Genomic DNA, 22630 nt, shown 5'->3' on the forward strand with positions numbered 1-22630 from the left:
GAAATAGTACATACAGAGCCAACTTCCTACAGCACCCATCGAGAGATGGTGCACTTTTGCACCGCCTTCCCTTTTTTTGCACCCATATAGCCAACGAAGAGTTGATCATCCACCCGGAAATCTTTAGAACGACTGAGGTAGAACACCAACGCTGTTTTTGGGTCCAGACGGTTGAGTCTCTCCTCCTCATGAGTAGGATGTGGGGGTGCGTAGAAGATAGGCAAAGTGATGGACTGGCCTACATGAAATGGTGTAACCACCTTAGGAAGGAAGCTCTAGAGCGTAACACTACTTTGCCAGGGTCTACAGACAAGTGTGGAGCTTTTGAAGAAAGGGCCTGAAGCTCACTCACCCTGCGAGCAGAGGTGATAGCGATCAGAAAGACAGTTTTAAAGGTGAGGAGCCGCAAGGCACAATTATGCATTGGCTCAAAAGGGGGTACATATCAAATAAATAAGTACAAGATTAAGATCCCACTGAGGCATGATAAATGGAGTGGGAGGAAATAAGTGGGTGAGCACTTTTAAGAACCTATTGACAATAGGAGATTTAAAGAGTGAGGGCTGATCAGGTAGCCTAAGAAAGGCAGAAACAGCAGATAAATACCCTTTAAGGGTGCCCAAAGCAGAGTCCTGCTGGGCTAAAGAAAGAATGAACAGAAGAACCTCTGACAGAGGGGCAGAAAGGGGTTCAACAGATTTGCTGGTACACCATGCCACAAATGTATTCCAATGACAGGCGTATACAATTTTAGTCGCTGGACGCCTGTCTGCGAAGATAACATTGCAGACTTCGGGTGGGAGGGCAAAAGCTGTCAACTGTTGCTGCTCAATCTCCACGCATGAAGGCTGGACAGGTTTTGGTGGAGAACCGTTCCCTGTTGCTGCAACAGAAAATCCACCCGAAGAGGCAGTCTGAGTGGAGGATTGATGGACATGCTCAATAGATCTGGATACCACACTCTTCGAGCCCAGTCCGGAGCCACCAAGATGACTTGGGCCCGGTCGTTTCTGATTTTCTTGAGAACTATGGGCAGAAGAGGGATAGGTGGGAAGGCGTAAAGGAGGCCGGAGCTCCACTTGAGACGAAAAGCGTCTCCGAGCGAGTGCCGCCTTGGAAACTCCAACGAGGAAAACAGCTGAAATTGCACGTTCTCTGCAGAGACAAACATATCTAGCCAAGGCTCTACCCACTTGTGAAAGAGACCTTGCGCCACCTCCGGATGGAGACGCCATTCGTGATCGACTGTGCGTCGACGGCTGAGTTCATCTGCTCTGGCGCTGAGAGAGCCTGCCACATGTTGAACCATCAGGGTAATGCCCTGATGTTCCAGCCATGTCCAGAAGCGTAGTGCCTCCTGACAAAGGGTCCAGGACCCTACCCCGCCCTGTTTGAGTACCAAATGGCGGTAGTATTGTCCGTGAAAACCTGCTCCACTTTCCTTTTGGGAGAGGGAAGGAATGCTTTCAACGCGAGGCTGATCGCCCGGAGATCCAGCAGATTTATATGGAGCCCCGACTCTGTCGGAGACCAGAGGCTTCTGATATCCGCCTCTCCCATGTGGCCGTCCCAACCCAGAAGTGACGCATCTGTCACTATAGAGAGATCTGGTTGGGGAAGGAAGAGGGGTCTGCCGGTGACACAATTTCGATTTGAAAGCCATCACTGCAGGTCTTTCGCAGTCCCCTCCGAGATCTGGACCACGTTGGAGAGATTCCCCTGATGCTTCACCCACTGGAACTTCAGGTCCCGCTGGCGAGCCCGCATATGACATCTGCCATGTGTTACTAGCATGATGCAGGAGGCCATGAGGCCCAGCAGCCTCAGAGTCAGTGTCAATGAAACCCAAGACCGAGGCTTAAAGATCGGAATCATATACTGAATGTGTTGGACTCGCTTGTCGGGAGGATAAGCCCGAAATTGCACTGTGTCCAGAACAGCTCCAATGAAAGGGAGCGTCTGAGAGGGAGTCAGGTGCGACTTCGGCACGTTTATAGTGAACCCCAGCATGTGCAGGAGGTTCGCCGTAGTCTGAAGGTGGGAGATGACTGTCTGGGGCGAGTGCGCATTCAACAGCCAGTCGTTGAGGTAGGGGAAGACTGAAACCCCTAAACTGCGCAGATGAGCTGCAACCACCGTCATCACTTTTGTGAACACCCGAGGGGCACTGGTAAGGCCGAAGGGGAGCACGGTAAACTGAAAGTGCTCGTGACCTACCACGAATCGTTGGTAACTGCTGTGGGCAGGCAGGATGGGGATGTGGACATAAGCATCCTGCAAGTCCAACGCTACCATCCAGTCTCCTGGGTCTAACGCAGACAGAACGTGAGCCAGGGTGAGCATTTTTAATTTCTCCTACTTGAGGAAGGTGTTCAGGTCCCAAAGATCTAAGCCCTTGTCCTTCTTTGGTATCAGAAAGTAGCGGGAATAACAACCATGACCTACTTCTGGCACAGGGACCCTTTCTATAGCTCCCTTGGCCAAGAGAGCTGCGACTTCCTTGCGGAGAAGCACCAAATGATCCTCCGGAAGATGACGGAAGGATAGTGGCATGTGTGGTGATGCAGATTCGAAAGGGAGGGAATAGCCCGTCCGAATGATCTGCAAAACTCACCCGTCTGTAGTGATATGTTCCCAGTGGGGCAGGTGATGGCGGATCCTGCCACCAACTGGGTGGGAGTGAGGGGAAGGACTAGAAGGGTTTGGAGTCTGCAGCAGGGACAGAGGAGGACTGGACAAACCTCTGGTTCCCTGTCCCACAGCCACGTGGGATTCCGCGTCCTCGGCCACGCATAGGCTGGCCAGCGTGCGTGGCATAGTGGCTGGGCAGAGGACGTGACACGGCACCCCTTCCGGGTCCACAAATAGGACGAAAAGCAGACTGTGGTGGGCGAGTGGCGGACGAAAGACCGAGGGACCGAGCCGTAGCCCTGGAATCCTTGAATCTCTCCAAGGCTCAGTCCGCTTTGTCTCCGAAGAGACTGGTGCCATCAAAGGGCATATGTCCATGAGTGACTGTTGGACATACCCAGAAGTGCGTAACCAGGCATGGCGCTTTAAGGCCACTGTCGTTGCAACCGATCTGCCCAGAGAGTTGGTCGTATCCAGCTCACAACGGTTTGTGAACTTCTCCGTGCTTCTCCCATCGTTCACTGCTTGGGAGACGATAGCACGGGCTTCCTCCAGTATTCTGCAGCCGGACTTCCGCAACAGTATCCCACAGGGAGTGGGTATAATGGCCCAAAAGGCATGCAGTGTTCACAGACCGCAGCGCTAGACTGGAGGAAGAAAACATATTTTTGCCAAACTGTTCCAGCCTTTTGAATTCCCTATCCGGGGGTGTGGAAGGGAACGCGCCGGAAGAAGATGAAGCCTGGATAACAAGACTCTCAGGCGTGGGGTGTTGGGACAGGAATTTTGGGTCGTTCGGTGCGGACCAATGGAGACGAGCGTTAGTCCTGTTCACAGGAGCCCCTGTGTTGGGTTTGGACCATGTACCCAAAAAGACATCAGTGAGGGCCTCATTGAATGGTAAAAGGGGTTCTGAAGTAGAAGCCCCAGGCTGAAGCACCTCCGTCTGGAGATTAGGCCTGACTTCTACAGTAGGTAGCCCAAGGCCAAGGACCTCAGCTGCCCTACTGAACACCATACTATAAGTTGCTCCCTCCGCTGTAGCCACGGTAGGAGGAGACAGCAAGCCAGCATCAGGAGAAGTATCCAGACCACTGGCTTCGCCCAAATCCTGTGCCCAGTCCATAACAGGGTCATCCTGGTATTCATAAGTGTAGGACGCTGGCTCTGTATATACTATTTCAAAGTAAGAAATAGTCCAAGAGTCCACAGAGTCCAAGGGTTCCCCTTAGAGGTAAGATAGTGGCAAAAGTATATAATTCCAGTGCTCTATTTTGTGGTAGTGTGGTCAAGCAGTAGGCTTATCAGAGGGTAGGGTTAAGCATTTGTTGTAAACACACAGCAAATAAATGAGGAACACACACTCAAACACTTACTCCAGGCCAATAGGTTTTTATATTGAAAAATATCTTTTCTTAGTTTATTTTAAGAACCACAGGTTCAAGATTTACATCAAACACTTTAAATGTAAGGTACTTCACTTAGATACCTTAGGAACTTTGACTGGAAACAATATCATGTACAGTCTTTGTAAAAATGACAATAAGCTATTTTCAAAGTGGACAATGCAAAAATCAACAGTTCCTGGGGAGGTAAGTTAAGGTTAGTTTTGAAGGTAAGTAAAACACTTACAAGTCTCAAGTTTGGGGCATAGGCAGCCCACAGTTGGGGGTTCAAGGCAACCCCAAAGTTACCACACCAGCAGCTCAGGGCCGGTCAGGTGCAGAGGTCAAAGAGGTGCCCAAAACACATAAGCGCCTATGGGGAACAGGGGTGCTCTGGTTCCAGTTTGCCAGCAGGTGAGTACTTGCGTCCTTGGGGGGCAGACCAGGGGGGTTTTGTAGAGCACCGGGGGGGGGGGGGGGGACACGAGAAGGCACACAAAGTACACCCTCAGCGGCACAGGGGCGGCCGGGTGCAGTGAGCAAAGCAGGCGTTGGGTTTTAGATTGAAAACAATGGAGGGACCTGGGGGTCACTTTAGCGGTGCGGGCAGGCACGGGGGCTTCTCGGGACAGCCACCAACTGGGATAGGCAGAGGGTCACCTGGGGGTCACTCTTGCACTGAAGTTTGGTTCCCTCAGGTCCTGGGGGCTGCGGGTGCAGTGTTGGTTCCAGGCGTCGGGTCTCTTGTTACAGGCAGTCACGGTCAGGGGGAGCCTCTGGATTCTTTCTGCAGGCGTCGCTGTGGGGGCTCACGGGGGTCGTCTCTGGTTACTCATGGTCTCGCAGTCGGCGGGGGCGTCGGGTGCACAGTGTAGAGTCTCACGCTTCCGGCGGGAAACGTGAAGTTGCTTCTTTGTTGCAAAGAAGTAGCTGGTTTTGAACAGGGCTGCTGTTGCTGTTCACGGGAGTTTCTTGGTCCTGTAGTCCAGGGCAGTCCTCTGAGGCTTCAGACGTCGCTGGTCCCTGTCGGATGCGTCGCTGGAGCAGGTTTTCGAAGTTGGAGACAGGCCGGTAGGGTCTTCCTCCTTCTCTGCAGGCTTGTAGGTCAGCAGTCCTTCTTCTTTCTTCAGGTTGCAGGAATCTGAATTCCTGGCTTCTGGGGAGCCCCTAAATACTGAATTTAGGGGTGTGTTAAGGTCTGGGAGGGCAGTAGCCAATGGCTACTGTCCTTGAGGGTGGTTACACCCTCTTTGTGCCTCCTCCCTGTGGGGAGGGGAACACATCCCTAATCCTATTGGGGGAATCCTCCAAAACCAAGATGGAGGATTTCTAAAGGCAGGGGTCACCTCAGCTCAGGGAACCTTAGGGGCTGTCCTGACTGGTGGGTGACTCCTCCTTGTTTTTCTCATTATCTCCCTTGGACTTGCCGCCAAAAGTGGGGGCTGTGTCCAGTGGGCGGGCATCTCCACTAGCTGGAGTGCCCTGGGGCATTCTAACACAAAGCCTGAGCCTTTGGGGCTCACTGCTAGGTGTTACAGTTCCTGCAGGGGGGAGGTGTTAAGCACCTCCACCCAATGCAGGCTTTGTTTCTGTCCTCAGAGAGCACAAAGGCTCTCACCCCAGGGGGTCAGAAACTCGTCTCTCAGCAGCAGGCTGGCACAGACCAGTCAGTCCTGCACTGAAGGATTGGGTCAAATACAGGGGGCATCTCTAAGATGCCCTCTGTGTGCATCTTTTAATAAATCCAACACTGGCATCAGTGTGGGTTTATTACTCTGAGAAGTTTGATGCCAAACTTCACAGTATTCAGTGTAGCCATTATAGAGCTGTGGAGTTAGTTTTTTGACAAACTACCAGACCATATACTTAATATGGCCACACTGTACTTACAATGTCTAAGAAGTGACTTAGACACTGTAGGGGCATATTGCTCGTGTAACTATGCCCTCACCTGTGGTATAGTCCACCCTGCGTTAGGGCTGTAAGGCCTGCTAGAGGGGTGACTTACCTATGCCACAGGCAGTATTTTGTGTGCATGGTACCCTGAGGGGGATGCCATGTCGACTTTCCCTTTTTCTCCCCACCAACACACACAATCTGCAATGGCAGTCTGCATGTGTTAGGTGAGGGGTCCCTTAGAGACCTTCCCTGGTCACAGGGCCCTTGGTACCACTGATACCTTTTACAAGGGACTGTGTGCCACGAGTGTGCCAATTGTGGAAACAATGGTACATTTTAGGTGAAAGAACACTGGTGCTGGGGCCTGGTTAGCAGGGTCCCAGCACACTTCTCAGTCAAGTCAGCATCAGTATCAGGCAAAAAGTGGGGGGTAACTGCAACAGGGAGCCATTTTCCTACAATAAGGGTCCAGGGACCCCCCCAATTCCTCCCCATATTCGTACCCATAGGAAAAAGGGTCTGAATCCGAACTGGGGCGAATAGTCCCCACTGAAGCCGAAGGCAGTGTCGGCTGACGTCGCTCAGAGTCGTCAGGGATAAGAATTGGATTGAGGTCGATAGTGGGCACTACTGACATTGGGAGCATCAATAATCGACCTGGGGAAGGTCTAGAAGGTGTGACTGGCGCTGGTGCTGATCCGCACACGGATCCGGAGGTGACCTCGGTGGCTGGGGCCGAAGCGCTGACGTGGAACCCGAAGGCCCCTCATCTGAACCCGTTGGGCCTGAAGACGCCGTATCGGCGTCGGCCCGCCCAAAGATGAGGCGCATGGCCTTGTAAAACTCTTAGTTGGGCAGGGGTCGCTCCAGCTCCGGGAAACTCAAGGAAGTGTGGAGTCGACCCAGACGAAGGCTCTGAGGACGGAGGCATAGTGCGTGGACCCTCGTCCCGCGTTGCGTCAGCCGAGCGACGGGGTGAAGTCGGAGAGCGATGGGACTTCTTCGACGACGACTTCTTTTTACCTTGACCCGAGGATTACGAAGAAGATGACCGATCTCAAGACCTTCCTCTCGAGCGAGACAGGGACCTACGCGGAGTCGAGTGCCGGCCGCCATTAGCTTTAGGGACCACTCCCTCAAAGCCTTCGGGTTCATGGCCCGACACTCGGAGCACGACTTCGGGTCGTGGTTGCGCTCGAGGCTCCACAGACAAACGTGATGAGGATCTGTCACCGACATCGTCCAATGGCAATCCTCACAAGGCTTGAACCCGGTCTTTGGGGACATCTCGCCGCAACAAAGTTGTACACAAAAAACTTTGACAAAACGTTAGAATTTGGCCAAAAAATTGCCAGGGTAGCTGTTCTCCGGATCAGCGCGTGGTGCATAAAGAAAAGAACTGACGCCACTGTGCGAGGGCGGCATATATGTACTACTCTCGATGTCATCACGGCACCTACGACGCCTGCGGAGTCGACCGACGCCCCCAACCGACGTGCAAGGGTATAGCTTGAAGAAAACTCTCTGGATCCAGTCTGACGCCTGGGAAAAAAATTCAAAGGTAAGGAATCTGCAACTAGAAGTCTCTAGCAGATTGTGTGTTTCTTCTATTGCTTGAGTGTGTATAACAAACACTTAATACTACCCTCTGATAAGCCTAACTGCTCGACCACACTACCACAAATAGAGCATTAGTATTATACATTATTGCCTCTGTCAAGCCTGTAGGGAACCCCGGGACTCTGTGCAACTACATCTCACTATCTCACTTTTATATAGTATATACAGAACCAGGCTCCTACATCTAATGCTCCTATTTAACTGGTCGAGCAGTTAGGCTAATCCAGGAGATGTGCTAAGCATTTGTTCTATTCACAATATCAATCATGCACCACACACACTCGATGAATAACTTGAGCAAGTGTTACCAGCCTCTTCTTTTGCAGGATGGTCGATGAGGTTGGTGGGCACACCGTGTCAGCTGGAGTGTCTCGGGTGGCTCCCGGTTCCGGCGGGAGCAGTGCTGGAAAGTCTCTCGGCACAGCCACAGGGCCACTTGGAAAAGGAGCTTTTTTGCAGGTTCAAGGATGGTGCCTTTGGGTCACCTTGAGCTGTTGAGGTCGCAAGGGGTTAGGGACCCGCGGCACACAGCAGGTTTCGCGAAGCAGGGCGGCCAAATGCAGGGTGAGTTGGAAGACTTGGATGCTGTGCGCAATGGAACCCTATGGAGCTGGATTAAGTCTTCTTCCGGGGACCTTGCAGGACGACAGGGACATCTGGTGGGAGGTCCGGGGTGTTCCTGAAGTCCCTCGACTCGGGCTTCCTCCTGGTCTAGTTATAGCTCTGGGAGAGTAATTTTTGCTGTTGTATGACGTGCACTGACCAGTACCTGGGGTATTGGCACAACTCGGCCATGGGAGGGCACAGTGCTACCAAAGTTGGCACACTGGTAGGTCTCGTCCGGGCTGTCGCTGGTGTGTCGTCGGATCCGGCTGTGACTTTCTATTGCAGAGATATCGTCTGGTCGGTGAAGTGACCCTCACCGGTTTGTTGGTTCCTGTTGGTTTCTTTTGCTTCTTGAGTGGTGCCTCCACTCAGGAGGGAGATCTGTGAAGCCTGGGGGTACTCTGGGTTTTCTGAGGTCGGTCCAGTGGTCAGCTCCTCCACAGCGACTATGGTCATGACTCCGGTGCAGCAACCAGGGGTTTTTGGTGCCTCTTCAGGTGCTGCAGGTCTTCTATTCTCATGCTGTCGGGTTCTTTGGGGCAATCATCTTTTCTTCCTGAAAAATCTGAATTCTTGGTCTAGGGGAGGCCACTAAATACTGAATTTAGTGGGTATTTTAGGGGGAACCTGGTAGTGTCCAATGGAACACTTATACTTGGTTGCCTACACCCACCACAGTGACCACTTCCTGTGGGAAGGGTGACTACACTAAACCTAATTGGCTATTTTCCTGCCATCCAACATCGAGGAAAATGAAATGGAGGGTCCACTTTGCCTGCAAGCCCCTAGGGGTGGTGCATGCTCAGTGAGACCCCTCATCCTACCCTTTGTGTGGTTTCCCGCCTTTACTCCCTGTAGGAAGGTAGCATCTTTCTAGCCTTGTTACCCCCACGTTTGGCATGTTTCTTAGTATATACCATGGTGTTTTTACCATCTCACTGGGATCCTGCTAGCCAGGACCCCAGTGCTCATAGTGAAAACCCTATTTGTCAGTGTGTTTTATATGTCTCACTGGGACCCTGTAAGCCAGGAACCCAGCGCTCATAGGTTGTGGCATGTATGTATATCCCTGTGTAGTGCCTTACTGTGTCACTGAGGCTCTGCTAATCAGAACCTCAGTGCTTATGCTCTTTCTGCTTTTAAAATTGTCACTATAGGCTAGTGACCATTTTCCCCAGTTCTAACTGGCACACTGGAACACCTTTATAATTCCCTAGTGTATGGTACCTAGGTACCCAGGGTATTGGGGTTCCAGGAGATCCCTATGGGTTGCAGCATTTCTTTTGCCACCCCTAGGGAGCTCAGACAAATCTTACACAGGACTGCCACTGCAGCCTGAGTGAAATAACGTCTACGTTATTTCACAGCCATTTTACACTGCACTTAAGTAACTTATAAGTCACCTATATGTCTAACCCTCACTTGGTGAAGGTTAGGTGCAAAGTTACTAAGTGTGAGGGAGCCCTGGCACTAGCTAAGGTGCCCCCACATAGTTCAGGGCAACTTCCACAGACTTTGTGAGTGCGGGACACCATTTCAAGCGCGCACCACATATGAGTCAATACCTATATGTGGCTTCACAATGGTAACTCCAAAAATGGCCATGTAACATGTCTAAGATCATGGAATTGTCCCCCCATGCCAAATCTGGCATGTACCCCGGGAACTGCCAAACCAGCTCTCTTGGGTTATCACTGCAGCTACCGCTGCTGCCAACCCACAGACAGGCTTTTGCCCTCCTGGGGTCTGGGCAGCCCAGTCCCAGGAAGGTAGAACAAAGGATTTAATCTGAGAGAGGGTGTTACACCCTCTACCTTTGGAAATAGGTATTAAGGGCCTGAGAGGAGTAGCCTCTTCTGGCCTCTGGAAATGCTTTGAAGGGCACCGATGGTGCCCTCCTTGCATAAACCAGCCTAAACCGGTTCAGGGAACCCCCAGCCCTGCTCAAGCGCGAAACTGAACAAAGGAAAGGGGAGTGACCACTCCCCAGTCCATCACCACCACAGGGGTGGTACCCAGAGCTCCTCCAGTGTGTCCCAGACCTCTCCCATTTTGATTCCAGAGGTGTGAGGGCACAATGGAGGACTGTAAGGAAATGCCTCCTTGGCATGGTAATCCCCTGACTTTTTTGCCTTTGCGGATGCTAAGTTACGATTTGAAAGTGTGCTGGGACCCTGCTAACCATGCCCAGCATCAGTGTTCTTTCCCAAAACTGTACCTTTGTCTCCACAACTGGCACAACCCTGGCACTCATTTAAGTCCCTTGTAACTGCTACCCCTGGTACCAAGGGCCCTGATGCCAGGGAAGGTCTCTATGGGCTGCAGCATGTCTTATGCCACCCTAGGGACCCCTCACTCAGCACATGCACACTGCTTCACAGCTTGTGTCTGCTGGTGGGGAGAAAATGACTAAGTCAACATGGCACTCCCCTCAGAGTGCCATGCCAACCTCACAGTGCCTGTGGCATAGGTAAGTCACACCTCTAGCAGGCCTTACAGCCCTAAGGCAGGGTGCACTATACCACAGGTGAGGGCATAAGTGCATGAGCACTATGCCCCTACAGTGTCTAAGCAAAACCTTAGACATTGTAAGTGCAGGGTAGCCATAAGAGTATATGGTCTGGGAGTCTGTCAAACACGAACTCCACAGCACCATAATGGCTACACAGAAAACTGGGAAGTTTGGTATCAAACTTCTCAGCACAATAAATGCACACTGATGCCAGTGTGCAATTTATTGTAAAATACACCCAGAAGGCATCTTAGAGATGCCCCCTGAAAACATACCCGACTTCCAGTGAAGGCTGACTAGTTTTTGCCAGCCTGCCACACACCAGACATGTTACTGGCCACATGGGGAGAGTGCCTTTGTCACTCTGTGGCCAGGAACAAAGCCTGTACTGGGTGGAGGTGCTTCTCACCTCCCCCTGCAGGAACTGTTAACACCTGGCGGTGAGCCTCAAAGGGTCACCCCTTTTGTTACAGCGCCCCAGGGCATCCAAGCTAGTGGAGATGCCCGCCCCTCCGGCCACTGCCCCCACTTTTGGCGGCAAGGCTGGAGAAGATAATGAGAAAAACAAGGAGGAGTCACCCACCAGTCAGGATAGCCCCTAAGGTGCCCTGAGCTGAGGTGAACCTTACTTTTAGAAATCCTCCATCTTGTAGAAGGAGGATTCCCCCAATAGGATTAGGGATGTTCCCCCCTCCCCACAGGGAGGAGGCACAAAGAGGGTGCAGCCACCCTCAAGGACAGTAGCCATTGGCTACTGCCCTCCCAGACCTAAACACACCTCTAAATTTAGTATTTAGGGGCCCCAAGAACCTAGGAAACTAGATTCCTGCAACCTTAACAAGAAGAAGGACTGCTGACCTGAAACCCTGCAGTGAAGACGGAGACGACAACTGCTTTGGCCCCAGCCCTACCGGCCTGTCTCCCAACTTCGAGGAAAACTACAACAGCGATGCATTCAACAGGGACCAGCGACCTCTGAAGCCTCAGAGGACTGCCCTACAACCAAGGACCAAGAAACTCCCGAGAACAGCAGCCCTGTTCAACAATCTGCAACTTTCTGCAACAAAGAATCAACTTTAAAGACTCTACGTTTCCCGCCGGAAGCGTGAGACTTTCCACTCTGCACCCGACGCCCCCGGCTCGACCTGCGGAAAACAAATACCTGAGGGAGGACTCCCCGGCGAATGCGAGCCCGTGAGTAACCAGAGACGACCCCCCTGAGCCCCCACAGCGACGCCTGCAGAGGAATTCCAGAGGCTCCCCCTGACCGCGACTGCCTGTAACAAGGGACCAGACGCCTGGAACCAATACTGCACCCGCAGCCCCCAGGACCTGAAGGAACCGAAGACCAGTGCAGGAGCGACCCCGAGGCGACCCTCTGCCTAGCCCAGGTGGTGGCTACCACAAGGAGCCCTCTCTGTGCCTGCCTGCATCGTTGAAGAGACCCCCGGGTCTCCCCATTGCTTTCAATACAAATCTGACATCTGTTTGCACTCTGCACCCGGCCGCCCCTGTGCCGCTGAGGGTGTACTTTCTGTGCCTACTTGTGTCCCCCCCGGTGCCCTACAAAACGCCCCCTGGTCTGCCCTCCGAGGACGCGGGTACTTACCTGCTGGCAGTCTGGAACCGGGGCAGCCCTGTTTCCATTTAAGCCTATGTGTTTTGGGCACCTCTTTGACCTATGCACATGACCGGCCCTGAGCTGCTGGTGTGGTAACTTTGGGGTTGCCTTGAACCCCCAACGGTGGGCTACCTTGGACCCAACTTTGAACCCTGTAAGTGTTTTACTTACCTGTGAACTTAACAATTACTTACCTCCCCCAGGAACTGTTCATTGTTGCACTGTGTCCACTTTTAAAATAGCTTATTGCCATTTTTGTCAAAACTGTACATGCTATTGTGATTATTCAAAGTTCCTAGAATACCTGAGCAAAATACCTTTCATTTGAAGTATTACTTGTAAATCTTGAACCTGTGGTTCTTAAAATAAACTAAGAAAATATATTTTTCTATATAAAAACCTATTGTCTGGAGTAAGTCTTTGAGTGTGTGTTCCTCATTTATTGCCTGTGTGTGTACAACAAATGCTTAACACTACCGTCTGATAAGCCTACTGCTCGTCCTCACTACCACAAAATATAGCATTAGAATTATCTCTTTTTGCCACTATCTTACGTCTAAGGGGAACCCTTGGACTCTGTGCACACTATTTCTTGCTTTGAAATAATGTATACAGAGCCAACTTCCTACAAGGACTCTGAGTGGCCAGTGCCAGCAGGCGACGTCACAGACCCCTCCTGATAGGTGCTTACCTGACTAGGTGGCCAATCCTCCTCTGAGGGCTATTTAGGGTCTCTCCTGTGGGCTTTTCCTCACTTAATGAATGCAAGAGCTCACCAGAGTTCCTCTGCATCTCCCTCTTCAACTTCTGCCAAGGATCGACCGCTGACTGCTCCAGGACACCTGCAAAACCGCAACAAAGTAGCAAGAAAACTACCAGCAAGATTGTAGCGCCCAATCATGCCAGCTTTCTCGACTATTTCCTGGTGGTGCATGCTCTGGGGGCTGTCTGCCTTCACCCTGCACTGGATGCCAAGAAGAAATCTCCTGTGGGTCGACGGAATCTTCCCCCTCCTAATGCAGGCATCAAACTTCAGCTTCACCGGTCCTCTGGGTCCCCTCTCATCGTGACAAGTGTGGTCCCTGGAACACAGGAGCTTGGTGACCCCGACAGTCCTGAGGTCCATCTGTCCAAATTTGGTGGAGGTAAGTCCGTACCTCCCCTCGCCAGACAGTAATCCTGTGTCCTGCGTGAACTGCAGCTGCTAGGGCTCCTGTGCACGTTTGCAAGGAATCCTTCGTGCACAGTACAGCCCAGGTCCCCAGCACTCCGTCCTGCATTGCTCAACTCGCTGAGTTGACAACCGGCTTCGGGGGACCCTCCTTTGTAGTGTTGAGACGACTGTCGTGCTCAGTTTTCTTGAACCCGTGTTCAAGTACTTCTGCGGGTGCTGCCTTCTTCTGCGTGGGCTCTCTGTGTTGATGGGCGCCCACCTCTGCCTCCTCTTCCAAGGGGCGACTTCCTGGGCCCGGGCAGCACCCATTTTCTTCAACAGTGACCTTTCCAGCTAGCAAGGCTTGCTTGCGGTCTTCCTCCAAAGAAACAACTCTGCATCCTCCAGCATTCCGTGGGACATGTTCTGTGCAAAGGAGAAGTTCCTAGCATCTTCTGTTGTTGCAGAATCTTCAGCTTCTTCCATCCGGAGGCAGCCATTTTGCACCTTCATCTGGGGTTAAGTGGGCTCCTGCCCTCCCGGACACTTTCGTGACTCTTGGACTTGGTCCCCTTCCTTTACAGGTCCTCAGGTCCAGGAATCCGTCTTCAGTGCTTTGCAGTCAGTTGTGGTCTCTGCAGAATCTCCTATCACGTCTTTATTGCGTTTCTGGGGAAGTAGGGTCACTTTACTCCTACTTTTCAGGGTCTTGGGGTGGGGTATCTTGGACACCCTGTGGTATTCTGTTTGTTGGAAAACATTGATGTATGTAAAATGTATTTCAAGGTTTAAGTTATTGTACCTTGTCTCTTTACTCTTTGTTTATATTTGTTATGTGAAATGGTATCTTCCTGCTTCACCTGCTCTTAGAACGGTACTGCCTAGAATGTTGGATTGGAGGCAGTTGAAGAAGGAGCAGAGCAGGAGTGGCTGGAGTTTTTATTCTTTCTGACTTGAATAAATAAGCAAGTATTTTTACCCTTCAAATTGGCATTTTTCTTCTTGAATTACTTCAATTTTGGCGACGAGAGTGGGATACGTCCTTTGAAACTCCAGCCCTCAAGATTTTTTAATTTTTATTCTTTCCTGGATACTTTGTTATGTTGTGGATATTTTTTTTTTATATATACTTGTTGCGGACTCCTCTTTACCGGAGGTTACATTCAGGACTCTGTGACCCCCAGGATTTTGTTATTTCCTTCTCATTTGAACTTTTAATCCCTTTGGCGTTTAAACCCAGCGCGATCCACGATGTTCTGCATTGCCTGTTTCCTTGGCAACTGCTAGAGCTGAAGGGATTTCCTCTCTGTAGGCGGTTGGATATCCATGGAGAATCTGTGTTCGCTGTAGGCAGACGGGTCCTTGCCCTTCACCTATTTCTTGACAGAGCGCACAGAAGAAGGAATTCAGAGGAGTTTGAGTTTGTCTTGGCTGCCTGCCAATATTTACTTCGTAGCTTCCAAAGCCGCGCGCTGTCGGCTATCCCTGTTTCAAACTGTGGCGTCAGCGCGCAAGTAGGATTAGCTCATCGGAGCTCAGTATTTACTTTGGCTGCCTGCCAACAAAAGAGTGTTCAACGGAGTTAATACCAGAAGAAAGGATTTAACGGAGTGTGACGTTGTTTTGGCTCCCAGACAATATTTACATTTCAAAGTTCTTGGAGCCGCGCGTGCCCTGGGAGATTGCAGTTTCAATTTGCGGCGTCAGCGCACAAGTTGGATTAGCTCATCGGAGCTTAGTATTTACTTTGGCTGCCTGCCAACACCAGTCTCCAAGTGTTCAGCAGAACTTGATATGTACCTCGCTTCTCTGTGTTTAACGAAGTTGGGTATTTATCTTGGCTTTGGGCCAATGCTTGTATCTCAGCGTTAAGGTTCTGTTGCTAGGCAACGCCCAAGCTTTAGCAGCCTCAAAAGCAAGTGTCAAATTTAAGTAAGAGTATATCTGAGAAGCATGCAGAATATAACACGGCCTCCATTTTTCTTGTCTTTAGCTGGTGATCCACCTATACCGTGGAGTAAATGGAAAAAGGTTTTTCTTACGTACATTCGAGTTTGTGGCAGTAATTTGTCAAGTGAGAAGAAAGTGGTGAAAGTGAATGAAATTGAGTATGCTTGCAGTGATGAAGAGGAAGAAAAGTTGTTTGTGTTACAGGTTGTTAATGGTGTAAATTGATTTGCCAGAGTATGCTGTGATTATCCTATTGATGAAGTTGATGTAAATGGGATCAAGGTTTCCATGATGATGGATTCAGGCGCAAAGTAAACCCTGATTTCGGAGTCAGATTATTTGAAATATTTTGTCAACAGTGTAATTCTTCGTCCTCCGGATGTAATGCTGTTTAGTTATGGTGGAAAACCTGTTAAGTTAAGAGGGTATTTTGAGGCTAAGATCACGTTCAGAGGAAACGTAATTGAAGGAAAAATATATATTCCTGTTGTGGGTGACACGATTTTGGGGTGGCCTCATCAAAAATGACTTAATATTGTATTGAACCCTAATGCAAACCCTCAAGTTCAGAAGTTATGTATGGAGGGTGAAGATCTCAAGAATGAATTTCCTGAGGTATTTTCCAATAAAATTGGGTGTGTAAAGGGCTACAAGCATTGCATTGTACTTAAGAAAGGAGAAATACCTGTAACGTGCAAAGTTAGAAATATTCCCTTTAGTGTTAGGGACAAAGTTAGAAAGGAACTTCAGAGATTAGAATCAGAAAGCATAATTGAGAAAGTTGAGGCTGCGGAATGGATTGTACCCATTGTGGTTGCTTCTAAGGCCAATGGAGACATATGATTGTGTGTGGACTTGCGCAATGTAAATAAGGTAGTAGTTGAAGACAGGTTTCCCTTACCTAACATAACTGAAAGGATAAGGTTGTTAGGTAATGCCAGAATTTTAACCACCTTAGATCTCAGCTCGGCTTATCACCAGGTTCAACTTTGTGAAGAATCTAAAGTGTTGACTTCTTTTATCACTCCCTTTGGTGTTTATAAATTCAACCAGATGCCGTTTGGACTATGTTCTGCGGCTTCGGTCTTTCAAAGACTCATGAATGAGCTTCTTGGCGAGTTGCCGTTTGTGAAGTTTTTACAAGAAGATGTTCTCATATTCTCGAGTACTCTTGAACAACACAGAACATCTGTGAGGATTGTGCTCAACATTTTCCGGAACAAAGGTATAACTCTAAAAGGGGATAAGTGTAAGTTTTTTTTAAACTGAAATCTCTTACCTTGGACACATAATTACTGCAGAAGGTGTAAAGCCGAAAGATGATCTAGTAAAATCAATTATCGGGCTTACTGTATCTGAAAGTAAGTCTGATGTACAGACGTTCTTGGGAATGGTGGAATTTTATTCTAGATTCATTCCTGATCTGGCTAAAAGAACTTGTGCTATTAGAAACTTACTTAAAAGCCGATCTGTATTCATGTGGGACTCAGAATGTCAAAGGGAATTTAAAAGTGGGTTTGTCATCCGCGCAATCCCTAAATTGTTTCCAACCTTGTCTTCCTTGCTCAATTACTACAGATGCATCTGAGAAAGGGTTAGGTTGTGTTTTGAAACAACTTAATGGTGATGAGAACAATACCATTGCTTTTGCGTCACTGAGTTTACGTGGGGCGGAGTATAAATATTCTACTATTGAAAAAGAGGCTTTGGCAATTTTTTGGGCTATAAGGAAATTCAAACAATTTCTGTGGGGAACTAAATTTGAAGTGTTCACTGATCACGAACCCCTACGTGAGATTTTTTAGAAGAAGGGGTTGGATAATGTTTCAGGTCGTATTTGTAAATGGATTGTTGGCCTACAGGATTACCATTTCGATGTAAAGTATGTGCCAGGTTGTGAGAATAAAGCTGCAGACTGTTTATCCAGACTAAGAAATAAAGGATTGGGTGAAGATGACACTGAAAGTTCCTGGTGGGTAGATGAGGAGGTAAAGGTATGTGCTGTAACGGATGGATGTGTTACTGAGGAGGAATGAAAACAAGGAGTGGATGATGATGTTGAACTTTCCCGTGTGAGAGATTTGCTTTCTGTTGGTAATGTTTTAGATAAAAGCGAGAGTATAGGTGAAGGTTATGGTAAGATTTGGCATGAATTGTCCATTCAGAATGGAATAGTATTAAGAGGGGAAAGGTTGATCCCGCCGTGCAATTTGCGTGAGCGTATTATGGATCTTGCTCACAGTGGTCATCATCGGATCTGCAAAACTAAAGAAAGACTTAGGGGAGTGTACTGGTGGCCTGGGATGGATTTAACTATTGAAAGAAGGGTGCGAGATTGTGTGGAGTGTAATGTTGCAGATAAGTCGTTGAAAGTCAGAACTCAACCTATGATACTCAAACAAAATTCCCAGTGAGGTGTGGGATTCAGTATCCATTGACATTTTGGGGCCTTTGAATTATAAATCTCATTCGAAGTATGTGGTGGTCCTCATGGATGAGTTATCTAGATGGCTGGAAGTCATGATTTCCTCTGAGGTGTCATCTTTGACTGCGTTAGAATTCCTCACTGACGTATTTAGTAGAGAGGGCAATCCTAAATCTATCTTGACCGATAATGGCGTTCAATTCACATCCAAACTTATGTGTGAGCTTTTGAGGAGAAGAGGGATTTTACACAAAAAGAGTGCATTATATCATCCAGAAACCAACGGCATGGTAGAACGCTTCAACAGAACATTAAAAGAGACCATGCAGTTAGCTAATCATTTAATCTGTGATTGGGAGTATATGGTCAAGAAGAAGGTTGAGGAATATAGATTCACCCCGCACACTAGCACTGGTCAATCTCCGTTCATCATGTTCAAGAAACGTATACCTCACACTGGGATAAATCCTCCGTGGGTTAAGAATTATACCAAAGAACATCTCAATTATGAAGGCAGGAGAGTTTCAGCAATGAGTAAACATTTGTCTTGTCAGGAGAAAAGAAAACTAGTGTATGATGTGAGAAAATCTGTAAAGGAGATGCATTTTAGTGTAGGGGATTTAGTTAAAGTCAAATTACCAGGGAGAACTGGTGTAGGGCAGTCTCACTTTAGTAGAGTCTTTAAAATCTACAAAGGAGCGGTTAAATTGGATGATGGACGTGTGTGGAATCTCAATAGAATTGTCAAAATAAAATGATGTATATATGTATATAGTTATTTGTTTGAAGGGGAAAGATGGTGTGGTATTCTGTTTGTTGGAAAACATTGATGTATGTAAAATGTATTTCAAGGTTTACCGTATTTATCGGCGTATAACACGCACTTTTTCTCCCTGAAAATAGGGAGCAAATGATGTGTGCGTGTTATACGCCGATAAAATGTAATGGTTTTTTTTCCTGAAATGTCCTCTTAAAATGAGGTGCGTGTTATACGCCGGTGCGTGTTATACGCCGATAAATACGGTAAGTTATTGTACCTTGTCTCTTTACTCTTTGTTTATATTTGTTTTGTGAAATGGTATCTTCCTGCTTCACCTGCTCTTAGAACGGTACTGCCTAGAATGTTGGATTGGAGGCAGTTGAAGAAGGAGCAGAGCAGGAGTGGCTGGAGTTTTTATTCTTCCTGACTTGAATAAATAAGCAAGTATTTTTACCCTTCAAATTGGCATTTTTCTTCTTGAATTACTTCACACCCTTAGTGTTTTCTTACACTCCCAGTAACCCTCTACACACTACACTAGGCCAGGGGTCCCTAAGTGGTTCGCATTCCACTTTCTTAGTGTATGGTTTGTGATGCCCCTATGCCTATTGCTTTCTATTGTATTCTACAGTGTTTGCACTACTTTTCTAACTGTTTACTTACCTGATTTTTGGTGTATATTTTGTGTATTGTACATACCTCCTAAGGGAGCATATCCTCTGAGATATTTTTGGCACATTGTCACTGTAGGAAGTTGGCTCTGTATATACTATTTCAAAGTAAGAAATAGTCTGCACAAAGTCCAAGGGTTCCCCTTAGAGGTAAGATAGTGGCAAAAATAGATAATTCTAATGCTCTGTTTTGTGGTAGTGTGGTCGAGCAGTAGGCTTATCAGAGGGAAGTGTTAAGCATTTGTTGTACACAAACGGGCAATAAATGAGGAACACACACTCAAAGACTTACTCCAGGCCAATAAGTTTTTATATTGAAAAATATATTTTCTTAGATTATTTTAAGAACGACAGGTTCAAGATTTACAGTTAATACTTTAAATGTAAGGTACTTCACTTATATACTTTAGGAACTTTGAATGAACACAATACCATGTACAGTCTTTGTAAAAATGGCAATAAGCTATTTCAAAAGTGGACAGAGTGCAAAAATCAACAGTTCCTGGGGGAGGTAAGTAAAGGTTAGTTTTGAAGGTAAGTAAAACACTTACAAGTCTCAATGTTGGGGCATAGGTAGCCCACCGTTTGGGGTTCAAGGCAACCCCAAAGTTACCACACCAGCAGCTCAGGGCCGGTCAGGTGCAGAGGTCAAAGAGGTGCCCAAAACACATAGTCTTCTATGGGAACAGGGGTGCTCCGGTTCCAGTCTACCAGCAGGTAAGTACTTGCGTCCTCGGGGGCAGACCCGGGGGGTTTTGTAGAGCCCCGGGGGAGACACGAGAAGGCACACAAAGTACACCCTCAGTGACACAGGGGCCGCCGGGTGCAGTGAGCAAAGCAGGCGTCGGGTTTTAGATTGAAAACAATGGAGGGACCCGGGGGTCACTCTAGTGTTGCAGGCAAGCACAGGGGGGTCTTCTCGGGACAGCCACCACCTGGGCTAAGCAGAGGGTCGCCTGGGGGTCGCTCTTGCACTGAAGTTCGGTTCCTTCACGTCCTGGGGGCTGCGGTGCAGTGTTGGTTCTAGGCGTCTGGTCCCTTGTTACAGGCAGTCGCGGTCAGGGGGAGCCTCTGGATTTTCTCAGCAGGCGTCGCTGTTGGGGCTCAGGGGGGTTGTCTCTGGTTACTCACGGGCTTGCAGTCGCCGGGGAGACCTCCATGAGGTGTTGGTTTTCTGCAGGTCAAGCCAGGGGCGTTGGGTGCAGAGTGTAGAGTCTCACGCTTCAGCGGGAAACGTTAAATCTTTGGAAGTTGCTTCTTTGTTGCAAAGAAGTAGCTGGTTTTGAACAGGGCGGCTGTTCACGGGTGTTTCTTGGTCCTGTAGTCCAGGGCAGCCCGCTGAGGCTTCAGAGGTCGCTGCTCCCTGTTGGATGCGTCGCTGGAGCAGGTTTTCTAAGTTGGAGACAGGCCGGTAGGGCTGGGGCCAAAGCAGTTGTCGTCTTCCTCCTTCTCTGCAGGCTTGTAGGTTAGCAGTCCTTCTTTCTTCAGGTTGCAGGCATCTGATTTCCTGGGATCTGGGGAGCCCCTAAATACTGAATTTAGGGGTGTGTTTAGGTCTGGGAGGGTAGTAGCCAATGGCTACTGTCCTTGAGGGTGGCTACACCCTTTTTGTGCCTCCTCCCTGTGGGGAGGGGGGCACATCCCTAATCCTATTGGGGGAATCCTCCAAACTCAAGATGGAGGATTTCTCAAGGCAGGGGTCACCTCAGCTCAGGACACCTTAGTGGCTGTCCTGACTGGTGGGTGACTCCTTGTTTTTCTCATTATCTCCTCCAGCCTTGCCGCCAAAAGTGGGGGCAGTGGCCGGAGGGGTGGGCATCTCCACTGGCTGTGATGCCCTGGGGTGCTGTAACAAAAGGGGTGAGCCTTTGAGGCTCACCGCCAGGTGTTACAGTTCCTGCAGGGGGAGGTGAGAAGCACCTCCACCCAGTACAGGCTTTGTTCCAGGCCAGAGAGTGACAAAGGCACTCTCCCCATGTGGCCAGCAACATGTCTGGTGTGTAGCAGACCGGCAGAAGCTAGTCAGCCTACAATGGAAGTCGGGTTGGTATTCAGGGGGCACCTCTAAGGTGCCCTCTGGGTGTATACAATAAATTGCACCCTGGCATCAGTGTGCATTTATTGTGCTGAGAAGTTTGATACCAAACTTTCCAGTTTTCAGTGTAGCCATTATGGAACTGTGGAGTTTGTGTTTGACAAACTCCCAGACCATATACTCCTATGGCTACTCTGCACTTAGGGGCATAGTGCTCATGCACATATGCCCTCACCAGTGGTATAGTGCACCCGGCCTTAGGGCTGTAAAGACTGCTAGAGGGGTGACTTACCTATGCCACATGCAGTGTGAGGTTCGCATGGCACTCTGAGGGGTGTGCCACGTTGACTTAGTCATTTTCTCCCCACCAGCACACACAAGCATGTGTTGAGTGAGGGGTCCCCAGGGTGGCATAAAACATGCTGTAGCCCTTAGGAACCTTCCCTGGCATCCTGGCCCTTGGCACCAGTTACAAGGGACTTACCTGAATGCCAGGGTTATGCCAATTGTGGGAACAAAGGTACAGTTTAGGGAAAGAACACTGGTACTGGGGCCTGGTTAGCAGGGTCCCAGCACACTTTCAAATCATAACTTAGCATCAGCAAAGGCAAAAAGTTAGGGGGTAACCATGCCAAGGAGGCATTTCCTTACACCTCCACATTAACTTTTACATTTCAAAGGAAACAAAAGTGTGTTGGAATTCGAACTCAGGAGCTGGTAAACTATTTTTAATGGCTTTATGCACTGTCATGAAGACTCTAAAGAGGCCTGTGCTAGTAATAGAAGTAGTTTTTTTTTGCTTCACTTTGAAATCCATTCTATATATTTTGTAATACCTTCAACATCTGGACAAAAGTAAGATTACCTGATCTAAAGTCATGCAAGGGAAGAAGAGCTTCAGTATTCTGATTGCAGTTGTGCAGTTCTGATTCCAGTGAATCCACATGAGAGTTGCAACTCAAACCACTATCATCAGTGTCACTCAAAAGGTTCATGCACTCATTTGAGTTGAGGCTGATAAATAGCTGTGAATAAAGAGATACAAATTACACATTCAAACCAAGATAAAGTTACAGCCTCCAAACAACTTCAGAAAACTAATAAATCCAGATTACCAATATGTGGGGTTACTTGACTGAGAATGCATACCTTCATTTAAAATTAAATCTTGCAACACAAAATCATGAAGTCAATAAAGTTGCATTACACACATGAAATTCAAAGATTCAAAGCTTTGAACTCACATCTATGCAACCCAGAGAAATCTATCAAGGAACTGCCCTTGATTAATACTCGAAACATTACAACCTCAGAATAACCAATTAAAAGAACAAGTTACTTATTTACGGTAATGCCTCATCT

General features: G+C 48.6%; 1 protein-coding gene across 1 annotated transcript in view; it reads right to left on the bottom strand.

Annotated features, from left to right (window-relative positions):
- RNF17 (ring finger protein 17) overlaps positions 1 to 22630 on the bottom strand; it is a 1983649-nt gene that overhangs the window by 109852 nt on the left and 1851167 nt on the right. Inside the window, exon 36 of the mRNA XM_069202301.1 lies at positions 22134 to 22293. Within this exon, the coding sequence (XP_069058402.1) occupies positions 22134 to 22293 (160 nt within the window). The remainder of the gene's footprint in view (positions 1 to 22133; positions 22294 to 22630) is intronic.

This window comes from Pleurodeles waltl, chromosome 8, assembly GCF_031143425.1.
Source record: "Pleurodeles waltl isolate 20211129_DDA chromosome 8, aPleWal1.hap1.20221129, whole genome shotgun sequence".
NCBI lineage: Eukaryota > Metazoa > Chordata > Amphibia > Caudata > Salamandridae > Pleurodeles > Pleurodeles waltl.